At 44.7% G+C, this 12,439-nt stretch overlaps 1 protein-coding gene across 1 annotated transcript in view; it reads left to right on the top strand.

Annotated features, from left to right (window-relative positions):
* Nucleotides 1-12,439, top strand: part of LOC117553469 (dynein heavy chain domain-containing protein 1-like) — a gene marked incomplete at its 3' end in the record, with an annotated part of 59,115 nt that overhangs the window by 26,556 nt on the left and 20,120 nt on the right. Inside the window, exons 17-25 of the mRNA XM_034227403.1 lie at nt 3,052-3,280; nt 3,361-3,486; nt 3,584-3,681; nt 3,770-6,815; nt 6,909-7,011; nt 7,152-7,311; nt 7,403-7,685; nt 8,194-9,685; nt 9,819-9,924. Of these exons, the coding sequence (XP_034083294.1) occupies nt 3,052-3,280; nt 3,361-3,486; nt 3,584-3,681; nt 3,770-6,815; nt 6,909-7,011; nt 7,152-7,311; nt 7,403-7,685; nt 8,194-9,685; nt 9,819-9,924 (5,643 nt within the window). The remainder of the gene's footprint in view (nt 1-3,051; nt 3,281-3,360; nt 3,487-3,583; nt 3,682-3,769; nt 6,816-6,908; nt 7,012-7,151; nt 7,312-7,402; nt 7,686-8,193; nt 9,686-9,818; nt 9,925-12,439) is intronic.

Here is a 12,439-nt window from a genome sequence, read left to right as displayed (position 1 = left end):
AATGTCCTTGATCTCATATTCTCAAGGAACTGCGCTACTTCTAACCTCTCTGTAAACCCGCTCCACACATCCGATCACTTCTTCATTTCATTCTCTCTATCCCTTTCCAAACATAACAAACTAATCTCTTCCCATCCTACACTTGTCCGCCGTAACCTTCGCTCCCTCTCTCCCTCTACCTTTGCCTCGTCGGTGCTCTCAGCCCTCCCTTCCTCTGATTCGTTCCAACTACTGCCTCCAAACTCTGCTGCAGAAACTCTCCTCTCTACTCTCTCATCCACTCTGGACTCGCTCTGTCCTCTGACATCTCGGCAGGCTCGTCAGTCCCCTCCGGCTCCCTGGCTAAATGATGCACTGCGTGCTAATAGAACCGTCCTTAGGGCAGCAGAGCGGAAATGGTGGAAATCCAAACACTGTGACGACCTCCTAACCTATCAGGCTCTCCTCTCCTCTTTCTCTGCTTCGATCTCTCAGGCAAAAAGCACTTTCTTTCAAGATAAGATCCAATCTTCCTATTCCAATCCTAAAAAACTATTTTCCATCTTCTCCACCCTCTTGGACCCTCCAAAAGCTCCTCCCCCCTCCTCACTTCTGTCAAGCGACTTTGTTACCCACTTTGAAAAAAAGGTTGATGATATTCGCTCTTCTTTTTCTGACTCACCTTTACTCACCGCTGGGTCACCAGACCTTCCTTCCACCAACACACTAACCTCCTTTTCCCCTCTCTCTCCAAGTGAGGTTCTTACCCTCATTACCTCTGCCCGCCCTACCACCTGTCCTCTGGACCCTATCCCTTCAAACCTCCTTCAGACTATCGCTCCTGATATTCTACCGTTTCTCACCCATTTCATCAACACTTCTCTAACTTCTGGTCACTTTCCAAACAGTCTCAAGGAGGCAAGAGTAAACCCTCTCCTAAAGAAACCCACTCTCAACCCGTCTGATGTTATAAACTACAGGCCTGTCTCTCTCCTCCCGTTCCTGTCTAAATCACTTGAACGCGCTGTCTTTAAACAACTCTCCTGTTATCTCAATCAGAACAACCTTCTGGATCCGCACCAGTCTGGTTTCAAGGCAGGTCACTCCACAGAAACTGCTCTCATTGCTGTCACGGAGGAACTGCACACTGCCAAAACTGCATCCCTCTCCTCTGTCATCATCCTGTTGGACCTGTCTGCTGCATTCGACACGGTGAATCATCAGATCCTCCTTCGCACTCTCCAAAAACTTGGAGTTTCTGGCTCTGCACTTTCCCTCCTCACCTCATACCTGAAAGACCGTACCTACAGGGTGACTTGGAGAGGGTCTGAGTCCGACCCTTGTCAATTAACTACGGGGGTCCCTCAGGGCTCTGTTCTTGGTCCCCTCCTCTTCTCCTTGTACACAAACTCGCTCGGATCAGTCATTAGCCCGCATGGTTTTTCTTACCACTGCTACGCTGACGACACCCAATTAATTCTGTCCTTTCCCCGCTCAGAGACCCAGGTCGTCGCACGCATCTCTGCTTGTCTAGCTGACATCTCTCAGTGGATGTCTGCTCACCACCTCAAGCTCAACCTTGACAAGACTGAGCTGCTCTTCCTCCCGGGAAAAGATTGTCCAACTCTTGACCTGACAATCAACATCGGCACCTCAGTTGTTTCCCCGACTCAGACTGCAAGGAATCTGGGTGTGACCCTAGATAACAACCTGTCCTTCACTGCAAACATCGCTGCTACAACCCGCTGCTGCAGATACACGCTTTACAACATCAGGAAGATACGTCCCCAGCTGACTCAGAAAGCGACTCAGGTTCTGGTCCAGGCTCTCGTCATCTCACGCCTAGACTACTGCAACTCCCTCCTGGCTGGTCTACCTGCATGTGCCATCCAACCTCTGCAGCTCATCCAGAATGCAGCGGCTCGTCTGGTTTTCAACCTTCCTAAATTCTCCCACACCACTCCGCTCCTCCGCTCCCTTCACTGGCTTCCGGTAACTGCTAGAATCCACTTCAAGACACTGGTACTTGCTTACCGTGCTGCGAATGGATCTGGCCCTTCCTACATCCAGGACATGGTTAAACCGTACACCCCAGCGCGTGCACTACGCTCTGCATCAGCCAAACGACTCGTTGCGCCCTCGCTGCGAGGGGGACCCAAGTTCCCATCGGCGAAAACACGTGGGTTTGCTATCCTGGCTCCAAGATGGTGGAATGAGCTCCCCATTGACATCAGGACGGCAGATAGCTTGCACATCTTCCGGCGCAAACTGAAAACTCATCTCTTTCGACTCCACTTCGAGCGTTAGAACGATTAACGAAGCACTTTTATACCAATAAAGGACTGGATTACCTAAAGCCAGTTGAGCAGCACTTGAAATGTTTGGCTCTATGAAACCTGATATACTTATATGATTCTGTTTTCTTCAAGGTTGTGTCTTCCTGGTCGAATGTACTTATTGTAAGTCGCTTTGGACAAAAGCGTCAGCTAAATGCAATGTAATGTAATGTAATGTGACCGTGCTGTAGTTCCTTTATAGCCCAACATTAGCCACCTTTAGCTTAGCGGTGGTGACGTGAAGTCATGTGACCGTGCTGTAGTTCCTTTATAGCCCAACATTAGCCTCCTTTAGCTTAGCGGTGGTGACGTGAAGTCATGTGACCGTGCTGTAGTTCCTTTATAGCCCAACATTAGCCTCCTTTAGCTTAGCAGTGGTGACGTGAAGTCATGTGACCGTGCTGTAGTTCCTTTATAGCCCAACATTAGCCTCCTTTAGCTTAGCGGTGGTGACATGAAGTCATGTGACTGTGCTGTAGTTCCTTTATAGCCCAACATTAGCCTCCTTTAGCTTAGCGGTGGTGACGTGAAGTCATGTGACCGTGCTGTAGTTCCTTTATAGCCCAACATTAGCCTCCTTTAGCTTAGCGGTGGTGACGTGAAGTCATGTGACCGTGCTGTAGTTCCTTTATAGCCCAATATTAGCTACTTCTAACATATATAATCCTGTAACAGAAATGCGACACCCCTTCACATTTATATTGTTACACACTGACCTTTCTTCTTACTCTTTCAGATATGCAGGGATGCACAAGCAGAGTATAACATGGAGCAGAACTTCATAAAGCTTCAACAGGAATGGAAACCCAGACTATTCCAGCTGGATAAATTCACTCTGCCTGTTTGGCAGCATCAAAAACCACAATATGTATTACCAGAAACAAAGAAACCCACAGAGGGCATAGTTTCAAAACTCCAAACTGCCAATCAACACACCTGTAATGATCCAAGACTCCTCGTCATTGGTGAAACCAAGCTAGAAAATGTGTAAAATCAATACTCAGCTTACAGTTTGCTGGGGTTAACCATGTGTCTTCTTACTCAGGTCTGGAGATACACTTTGCTGAGATAGAGAACGATTTGATGACTCTGTCCACCATGTTGAAGTCCCCACACAGTGTTGACTTCAGGCTGCAGAATGAACATTTGTTCCAATCACTGCACGATCTCGGTATGGTGGATATTCAACCAAAGAGAACATTTGCATCCAATTTGAGGAACAGTTTGAACATTGTAATGTCCTTTTGTTTTCTGTTCATTATTAATAGGGAAGCTGCTTTGTTTATTTGAAAGATACCAGCAGTTATGGGCTTTCTTGACCAAGATGTTCCATGAAACATCCATAAGAGTGCAGAGTGTGGAGCTGGTATGTCATCTTTATATTTATATATAATATATCACAACGTTGCAGTGCTATGAATCTGATTGCAGAGCTTTTCCTATTTTCTTCACAGCTGGAACAATTCCAACCAATTGATGAGACCTTTAAGGACATTATTCAGTCCGTCTCAAGTGACACTCATGTGTGGAACTTTGTTAATCCAAAGAAAACAAATGAGAGATTTTATGGCAGAAACTTCCACCAGATTCTCATTGACGGTGTCTCTACAATGGAGGCCATTTCCAGCCAGATGTCTGACCTCCTGGAGAGCCTCTGTCAACAGTTTCCAAGACTGTGGTTCTTAAGTGATTGGGAGAGGATACAGCTACTCTCCTTTGATCCAACACCTTGCACACTGCAGCCTTTTGTACGCAAATGCTTTAAAGGGATACGTTGGCTAGAAGTGGATTGTGTAATACCATCTAATCAGACAGGTGTAAAGATCTGTGGGGCTACATCTGAGAGTCAGATGAAGGTTCTGGGGTTTTTCGGCAGCCTCCAGGAGCACATTACCTTTCCGTCTCCTTTGGAGCCAAATCCCAATGCCTTAGGTTGGCTTTCTATCTTTGAGAAAGAGTTAACGTTGACCATGGTGCAACTCATGAAGAAATGTGCTATTGTGAGAATCCAGCTTGAACCACACACTGAAGATGTGGCATTTGATAAAGAAGTAAAAGACATTGTATTTCAAATTGCTGAAAGAAGGAAAGTCGCCCTCCCTGTGCTGGATCTCGTGTCTGAATACCCTCTTCAGTGTCTGCTGGTGGTGGAGGAGGCAGTTTGGTGCCAGTCTGTCCTACAAGCTTTCCAAGAGTCAAGTCCAGTGATGTTAAGAAACATAAAGGCATACAACTCTGCAAAATGGAAAACCCTTGGCCGTTTCATAAGGGATGGAGTCACAGGGTCTAACTGTGAGTCTTTGGTCTCTAAGTACAGGATGATGTGTCTGCGAGCTTTGGTGCAACTTACAATGAAGCATTCCCAGCAGCTTTCTCGGCTCATGGAGGTGCAGAGTCTTCCAGAGTCGTCTTTCGAGTGGCTAAGTTTCATGAAGTATCATATAAACTCAGAAGATTGTAGTCTGACGGATGATCCAACATGTCACGTGGATGTTTTGGGCCATCGACTCCAATATGATTATGAGTATTTTGGTCCAGAAGATTGTGTGATGGGACACACTCCATCCACAGATCGGGCGATACTGGGGATTCTCCTGGCTCTCACAAGCTACAGGTGTGGGTTTGTGAGGGGACCTTGCATGTCTGGAAAGAAAACAACAGTGGTTCAGTTGGGAAAAGCGTTGGGGCGAATGGTTGTCAACTTGCAATGTTGTCCAACTATGAGCCCCGGTGTTGTTCAGAGGATGCTGTTGGGTGCTCTTCAGACTGGAGCGTGGCTTCTGCTGGACTCTGTAGACCTACTAACACAAGGATTACTTTCAATGCTGGGCCAGCATCTATTTGACATCCAACAATCCTTCGCAGAGTTCACACAAAAGAAGAACCAAAGACTGAGAGAGGAGCCAAAGGACTGGAATGCTGATGGGGTCACAGATTGCACAAACCTCCATTCAGATTGTCACATGGTGATTGCAGGGAAAAGCATTTCTGCCAGACCAAGCTATGGATGTGTTGTCATCTCATCCAAAGGGTATTCATCTGAGGTTCCAGAGATTCTGCGATGTGCTACCAGACCCATCGCTTTAACCCTTCCAGATTACAGGATCATCGCAGAAGTAATGCTGACTTCCATTGGTTACTCAGACGCCGTGTCTTTAAGTCAACGTCTGGTGGACCTCATCAGCCTGGCCCAGGATTCCCTCTGTCTGCCTGATTCCATCAATGACCACCAGAGCTGCTATCTTGTCCTCTTGCAAAAGATCATCTCTGCATCTGAAATGCACTTCCAACAAAGTGAAAGGCAAAAAGACATTTCTGATGAGGCCGATCCTACACCTTCAGAAACTCTGACTGTCAGAGTTGATGATAAGGACAGAAAAGAAGCTGAAAAACCCTCCAGGTTTCTCAGTTCTCATTTGTCCATTATACAGGGATTAATGGAGGAGACAGCTATTGTCAAAGCCATTCTTTCTGTCTCATTACCTGTTCTTTATGAACAAAAGAAAGCCTTGCAGTTCTCCATCCTTCTCAAGGAAACATTCCCTATTGCATGCCAGTTTCCTCTCTTCCAAGAGTACATCGAGGAAGAAGAAAAGACTCAACTTAAATATGCACTAACAGAAGAATTACAAAGGAAATGTTTTCACGCTGACACTGAAATAATAAGCAGTTCTCTGAGACTCTACCATACCATGAAACTCTCTCCCGCAGTTATTCTCATAGGCCCTTCAGGTAGTGGAAAGACAACCTGTCGCTGTGCTCTTGCTGAAGCACTCAATCACCTGGCTGCGTTGACAGAAAATGACAATAGGATGGAAGGAGATACCCCACAGATCTCAACCTGGAACTCTGTGGACACCGTGGTTTTATTTCCTAATGCCATGTCCCATAAGGAGCTATTTGGCAGCTTCTGTGAAAAGAGAGGATGGCAAGATGGAGCTGTAGTAAAGGTGCTGAGAGATTCAGAACCAAAAATCTGCAACAAGAATCAGAAAAGTGATCAGATACATAAATGGCTGGTGATGGATGGGAATCCTGTAGGCTGGTTGGACTACTTAACTACAATGTGCAGTCCTCAGGACCAGTTTCTGTGCCTGTCATCAGGGGAAATACTGCCATCCCAACCACACCTTAGACTAGTGATGGAGGTCACTGATCTACGTGATGCAAGTCCCTCTGCAGTGACCCGCTGCAGCCTGGTTTATTTCTCAGGTTCTGATCTGTGGAAGGCTGTGTGGAGGAGTGAAATGGATGCTCTGTCTTCTGAACACAAACTAGATCAAGGAACCTTGAACATGTGGAATCGTCTGGCTGAAGATCTGTTCTCCAACACGCTTACCGCTTTAACATCTGCAATCCTAAATGAAGGAGAATCTCTTGAAAGCGTTGTGCATGGGATGAGAGAAATCATGTCGTTTGTTCGGATCCTACGAGCCCTCCTTCAGCATGTCGGGAAGGAAGGGGAGAAAGCTGGGGCAACACCACAAGTGTACAAAAAAGGTATAACCAGGACGGTTGAACAGAAAGTCTTATTCAAGCTAAGGTAGTGACTTAACTTTTATTATTACTTCATAGCCTATTTTTTTCCACCAGATACACCTCTACACAGAGCCGGAACAGACAGCAAAGGCCTGCTGAACAGAAACCTTTTCCTGGTGGCTTATATTTGGGGATTTAGTGGACATCTGCATCCTCGGTAAGACCATTTTGGTTTTCTTATCAAAATGATGCCATAAATAATCAATTTTGTATGTTATTGCAAAATAAATCACATATTTCTGTACACAAACAACATTTCTCGCCAATTTTCTTCACATACTTTATGATTTCCTTCAGCCACTGGCCACGGTTCGACTCAGTGGCCCATCAAGTGCTGTTTACCTGCCGATACAGAATTGTGGTTCCTGATGGAGAGAGTGTGTTTGAATACTTTTTTAACATCGACATCAAGACATGCTCCAAGAACACACTGCTGACAAAATCTATTCCTCCCATGGTTTGTCCAGAATACTCTTGTGCATTGAAAGTACACACATATATAATACATCTGTTTAAACATTATAACTAACACATGTCTTGTTATTTAGTATAGGAAGTATGCCTCTCTTCTGAACATCATGTTGGAGGCGAACCAGCCGGTGTTGCTCTCAGGAGAACCCGGTTCTGGAAAAACGACTCTGTGCAGAACGTTGCTGAGTTTTGAGAAGCCACACATTACTCTACCAGCCAGTCCTCTACTGAGATCCAGAGACCTACACACCGTACTGAAGACCATCAACTGCACGAAGAACTGCAGAGACACTCAGGGTCCCAATGCAAAACAGACTGGACTGCTTGTCTTTGTGGATGATTTGCACGAAGCCCCCAGAGGTGAGTAAGAACATTAAAGGTAACCTATTATGCTAAATCTACTTTTACATAAATATTTGAGATTCTGAACGTCTCAGGAACAAAGACCCCTCTCTTTTTGTCCTGATACATCTCTATGAAAACCCGTCTGAAAATGAGCTGATCAGATTTTGGTCACTTTGTGATGTCATAATGTTTTTTATCTTTTTTTATCACCTGGATCTCCTCCTAGAGCTCCATTGAGTTCTTTGTAACCACATGTCTCTCAGAGGGGCGTGGGGAGGGGCTCCATATTTTCATCTAAAGTAACAGACAGAGAATCAGCACTTTGGGAACAGGGCTGAAACAGAGGGGATTATGGGTAATGCTGCAATGATCTGTTTGGTGTTTCAGCCAATCAGAGAAAGGCTCTGTATATATCTGAGACCTGTGATATATTGACGAAGAGCAGTATAATAGGAGACCTTTAACTTCAGGGCATTTAGTTTGAAGCTTCTTGAGGTTAATATCTATATTGTGCCTGTTATAGATGTCTTTGGGAAGATGTCTACGGCTCTAGACACGCTCCGACAGAGTATCTCGATGGGACGGATTCTAACATTTGACGGCTACAACTTCAAGTTATTGAGTGCTGCTTCCCTCAGCTACATGGCCACCTGTTGTGTCTCTGGATCACACAGTACAGTGATTTCCTCCAGGCTCTCACGCCTGTTCTCCAACTTTGTGCTCCCCAGCCTTTCTATGGACGTCATATTGTCTATCCATTCTCCTCGGCTAAAGATGTGGCTCAAAGAAACACAACTAACGCAGAGTGCTGAGGATATGGCATGTTGCATTATCACTGCAACTAAGAATGTGTATGATGCCGTGTGTGACCAATTCAAGCCTACTGTGCAGAGGCCCCTTTTCATATTTTCCCATCATGACCTTCAGAAGGTGTTTAAGGGTTTGTGTCTCTGGCAGCCTGACAGAGGGACAATGCAACAAAAGGAGGAAACAATACTAATCCTTCCAGAGTCTGAACCAGTCCTTAACATCGCACATCTCTGGATGCATGAGTGTTTGCGTACATTCAGCGACAGGTTATGCTCCGAGGATGAAAGCAAAACTCTTGAGTCCCTCATAGCCATGACAGCAACAACTCACTATGGAAGTAGATTGGCTGATGCAACTTCTCCTGTCAGTTTAGATGTCAAAAGGCTTGATATTCACACACTCCCCTCGGACACTGAAGGTCAGCCAATAGCTAAGAGTTTAGGTAACCGTAATTTGCCTCAAGAGACAAAACCAGCTGGACAATCCGACCTGAAGAAAGCCCAGACATTGACTGAACCTTCCTCTTTGTCTGGAAACATTTCGTCAGTAGAAGAAAGCCTAAAAACTCATGCTATGCAACCCCAGATTCTTCAGCATATGGAGGACAAACTGGCTAATCTTGTGTATGCTCCTGATCTTTCTGAGGCTCCAATGAATCAGAAACACATTTTTAAGTGTAGCTTTACTTACCAGGACAGAGACCTTGAGGTATTACTGCAGCAACTGCGTGTCCTCATCAGCAGAAACAAGGAAGACAAAGGACAGGAAGCTGATTATAATATTTTAAATAGATGCGTGGTGCACAGACAGAGGGTGGGTCAGCTGTTACACATCCTCCGGGCGCTGCTTATACCCGGAGGTCACGGACTGCTGATGGCCTCCAACAAAAGCACAGGTCGTAAAACCACAGTGCGTTTAGCTGCCTTTATAACCGGATACCTGCTGATGGAGGTGCATCCCAGTAACGAGGATGAGTTGCACGAAATCCTCAAAGAAGCTGTGAACAAAACAAGAGTGGATGGAGTTAGGGTCATCATACTGGTTCATGAAGGAGTCAGTCAGCCAATCAGATGGGAGCTGCTGGCGGCGATGGCTCACCAAACACAAGCAGGACTTTACACCGAGGATCTGAGGAACGTTGTTTCCAGAGCGACTGATGTGAGGAAGTCAAGACGATATCGTATGGACTACTGGATGTCTGAGAAGTAAGAGGAAACTGCCTTAAATATTGGGATGTTGTTGTTGCCACGTTTAGATCTTATTTAAAGACAACAAATCTGGGCTGAAATTTGAAAATGTGATTAATTGTTAATCAAGTTAATACTGTTTTTTTTACAGGTACTTGAGCCAAATCCACAGAAATGTGCACGTGTTCCTGTTGCTGCCCTTCACAACGACAGACAGCAGTGAGGTTCCTGCAAACAATGGAGACCGTGGATTGACCGTAAATACCTTTTTTATTTATTTATTACAACACCTGTCACTGAACCAATGTACCTGTAATTAAATATTGAAACACAAACTGTTCTTTTATGACCAGTTAGTTGGAAAAGTCAACCTGCGGACAAACATTTAAACAGGTTCCGAACATTACTAATAAACCTGTTTAGCCCCATGCCCCCGCGGGACATCTTGCAAGAAACAGCGTCTCAGGGCTTCTTAACATTGAACAAACTATGAATGTGTCATACCCAGATAATGGGAAGAAACTCAGCTAACTGACTATACAAACCATTTTAACCGAAACAAAACACAAGTCTCACAAGAAGCGTCTAAATGAGCCCAGAGCGAAAAAATGCTAACGCAGTTAGCACAGAACTCACGGTATAAACACGTTATTACTTATCGGATCTGCATAACAAAGATATCAGCTAGCAAGCTGAGATTCCACAGATTCTAGATGTATAAGTATCATCACTGAGCGATCAAAACTCGCCACAGGGGAATCAAACCCAGACATCACACAACGTAGCTTTAGGTAGCAAAAACGTACCTTTGCTATTGTTCTGATCAAAAGTTTTGTTCAATGGCATTAAAACGATAAAAACACTGCTGAAGGTTAATCCATAGGTTAATCCAGTGGCTCTCAAACTGTTTCTGTCAGGCCCCCCCATTGGAGAAAAACAAATGTCGGGCCCCCCCAACACAAGTCAATCAATCAATCAATCAATCAATCAATCAATCAATGTTTATTTATATAGCCCAATATCACAAATGTTACATTTGTCTCAGTGGACTTTACAGTTTGTACAAAATATCAGTATGACAATACGACACCCTCTGTCCTTAGACCCTCACATCGTACAAGGAAAAACTTCCGGAGAAAACCCACAGTTTAAAGGGAACATGGGAGAAACCTCAGGGAGAGCAACAGAGGAGGGATCCCTCTCCCAGGACGGACAGACGTGCAATAGATGCCGTGTGTAAATTGAAAAGATAATACATTTGCAACATAGGTAGTCCAAATGTTTGGAAATGCATGTGTGTATAATAGGAAGATGAATCCACGAGGATATCCATCCAGGACCTATGATCCAGGACCACAGCCACGACTCAAGATCCAGGGCTCGCGATGCAGGACACAGGACCGCAGGATCATCCATGACTCCGGATCCCGGCGTATATAGACACCAAAAAGAAAGACATTTGCGGAAGCTGGGTTAATGGGAACATGAGAGTAAGTCAGGCTCAGTGGCGGCGCCAGAGATTTATTTTGGGGTGCTGTGGGGTAGCTTGACGTTTCATAGAGGGTGCTCAAACATTTAGGGTTTCCCCTTAATGTACCGGGCGCTACAGTGGAACACTCCCCACGCATATACACAACGTCCCCGCGACTGTTACAATGAAGGCTCGATAATCAGCTCACGGCATATAGGTGTAAGCAGGGGTAACGTGCTATTTTTATAGGTGGTGAGTGGACCTCACATAGGGGGGTCCGGGGGGCATGCTCCCCCGGGAAGATTAATTTTTAAATATTGAAGTTAAAAGCATCAATCTGGTGCACTTTGAGAGCAACATGAAGAGATCTATGGATACCTCTCTCAACACCCAGATGAAACAGAACTGTAAACAGATTTACTTTTTCTTTATGGATATTTTACAAATCACCCTTTTAAACTTTATTCTTGTTTTAGTGTCATATAGTATTTCATACCTGTTTTTCATGTATTCTCTTATTTTTTTATAACTATAATGATCATATAAACGTGTGCCTTGGAAATAATTGTTTACATTAATGGTGACCAAACCGTTTGAGACCCACTGAGATAACACTGAGAGGGTCCTTTAGCTCACTGAGTCTCTCAGTCTGACAGGAGAGGACTCTCCTCCACTTTGTTGTTGAAAAAACTCCTTATATCCGTTAGCGTAGCTCGCTAGCACCAGAAGCTAACAACAACGATCTCCGGTACCGGTGCGCTCTCTCTCGCTCTCTCTCGCTCGCACACACACACAAAATGGCTTGTTCCACACACACAGAGCCGAGCTTTAAAGAAACACAGAGACCCAGACGTAATAGTACTGTATCATATTATTTTCAAATCAATAATTTCTCAAATTATGATTTTTCTTTTTTTTTATAAATCTTTTTTTTTAATAACCATTTTTCCTCCTGGTCTCTCGCATTTTTCCTCCTGGTCTCTCGCATTTTTCCTCCTGGTCTCTCGCGCCCCCTACTTTAGGAACCACTGGGTTAATCCAATGTGTCTGTGTCACTTTGAAATGATTACTGATAATCCATCAGCAATAAACCTAATTTTCAGTTTTCAGAGCGTAACATAGCTTTCGACTGCGTGCGCATCACTCTCACTCCTCAATGGAACGTGTATGTGGAATTAGGAACTTTCCCTTTGATTCTATTGGCTCTAACAGTTCAAAAGATAACCCTAACCATCATAATCGACCATTGGGTTCCAGAGAAACGGCAAATGACCCCAGAAGTGTTTTTTTTTCTTCTAAAC

Source organism: Gymnodraco acuticeps, unplaced genomic scaffold, assembly GCF_902827175.1.
Source record: "Gymnodraco acuticeps unplaced genomic scaffold, fGymAcu1.1, whole genome shotgun sequence".
NCBI lineage: Eukaryota > Metazoa > Chordata > Actinopteri > Perciformes > Bathydraconidae > Gymnodraco > Gymnodraco acuticeps.
The sequence above is the reverse complement of the archived record's forward strand: the minus strand, read 5'-3'. Positions and strand labels throughout refer to the sequence as shown.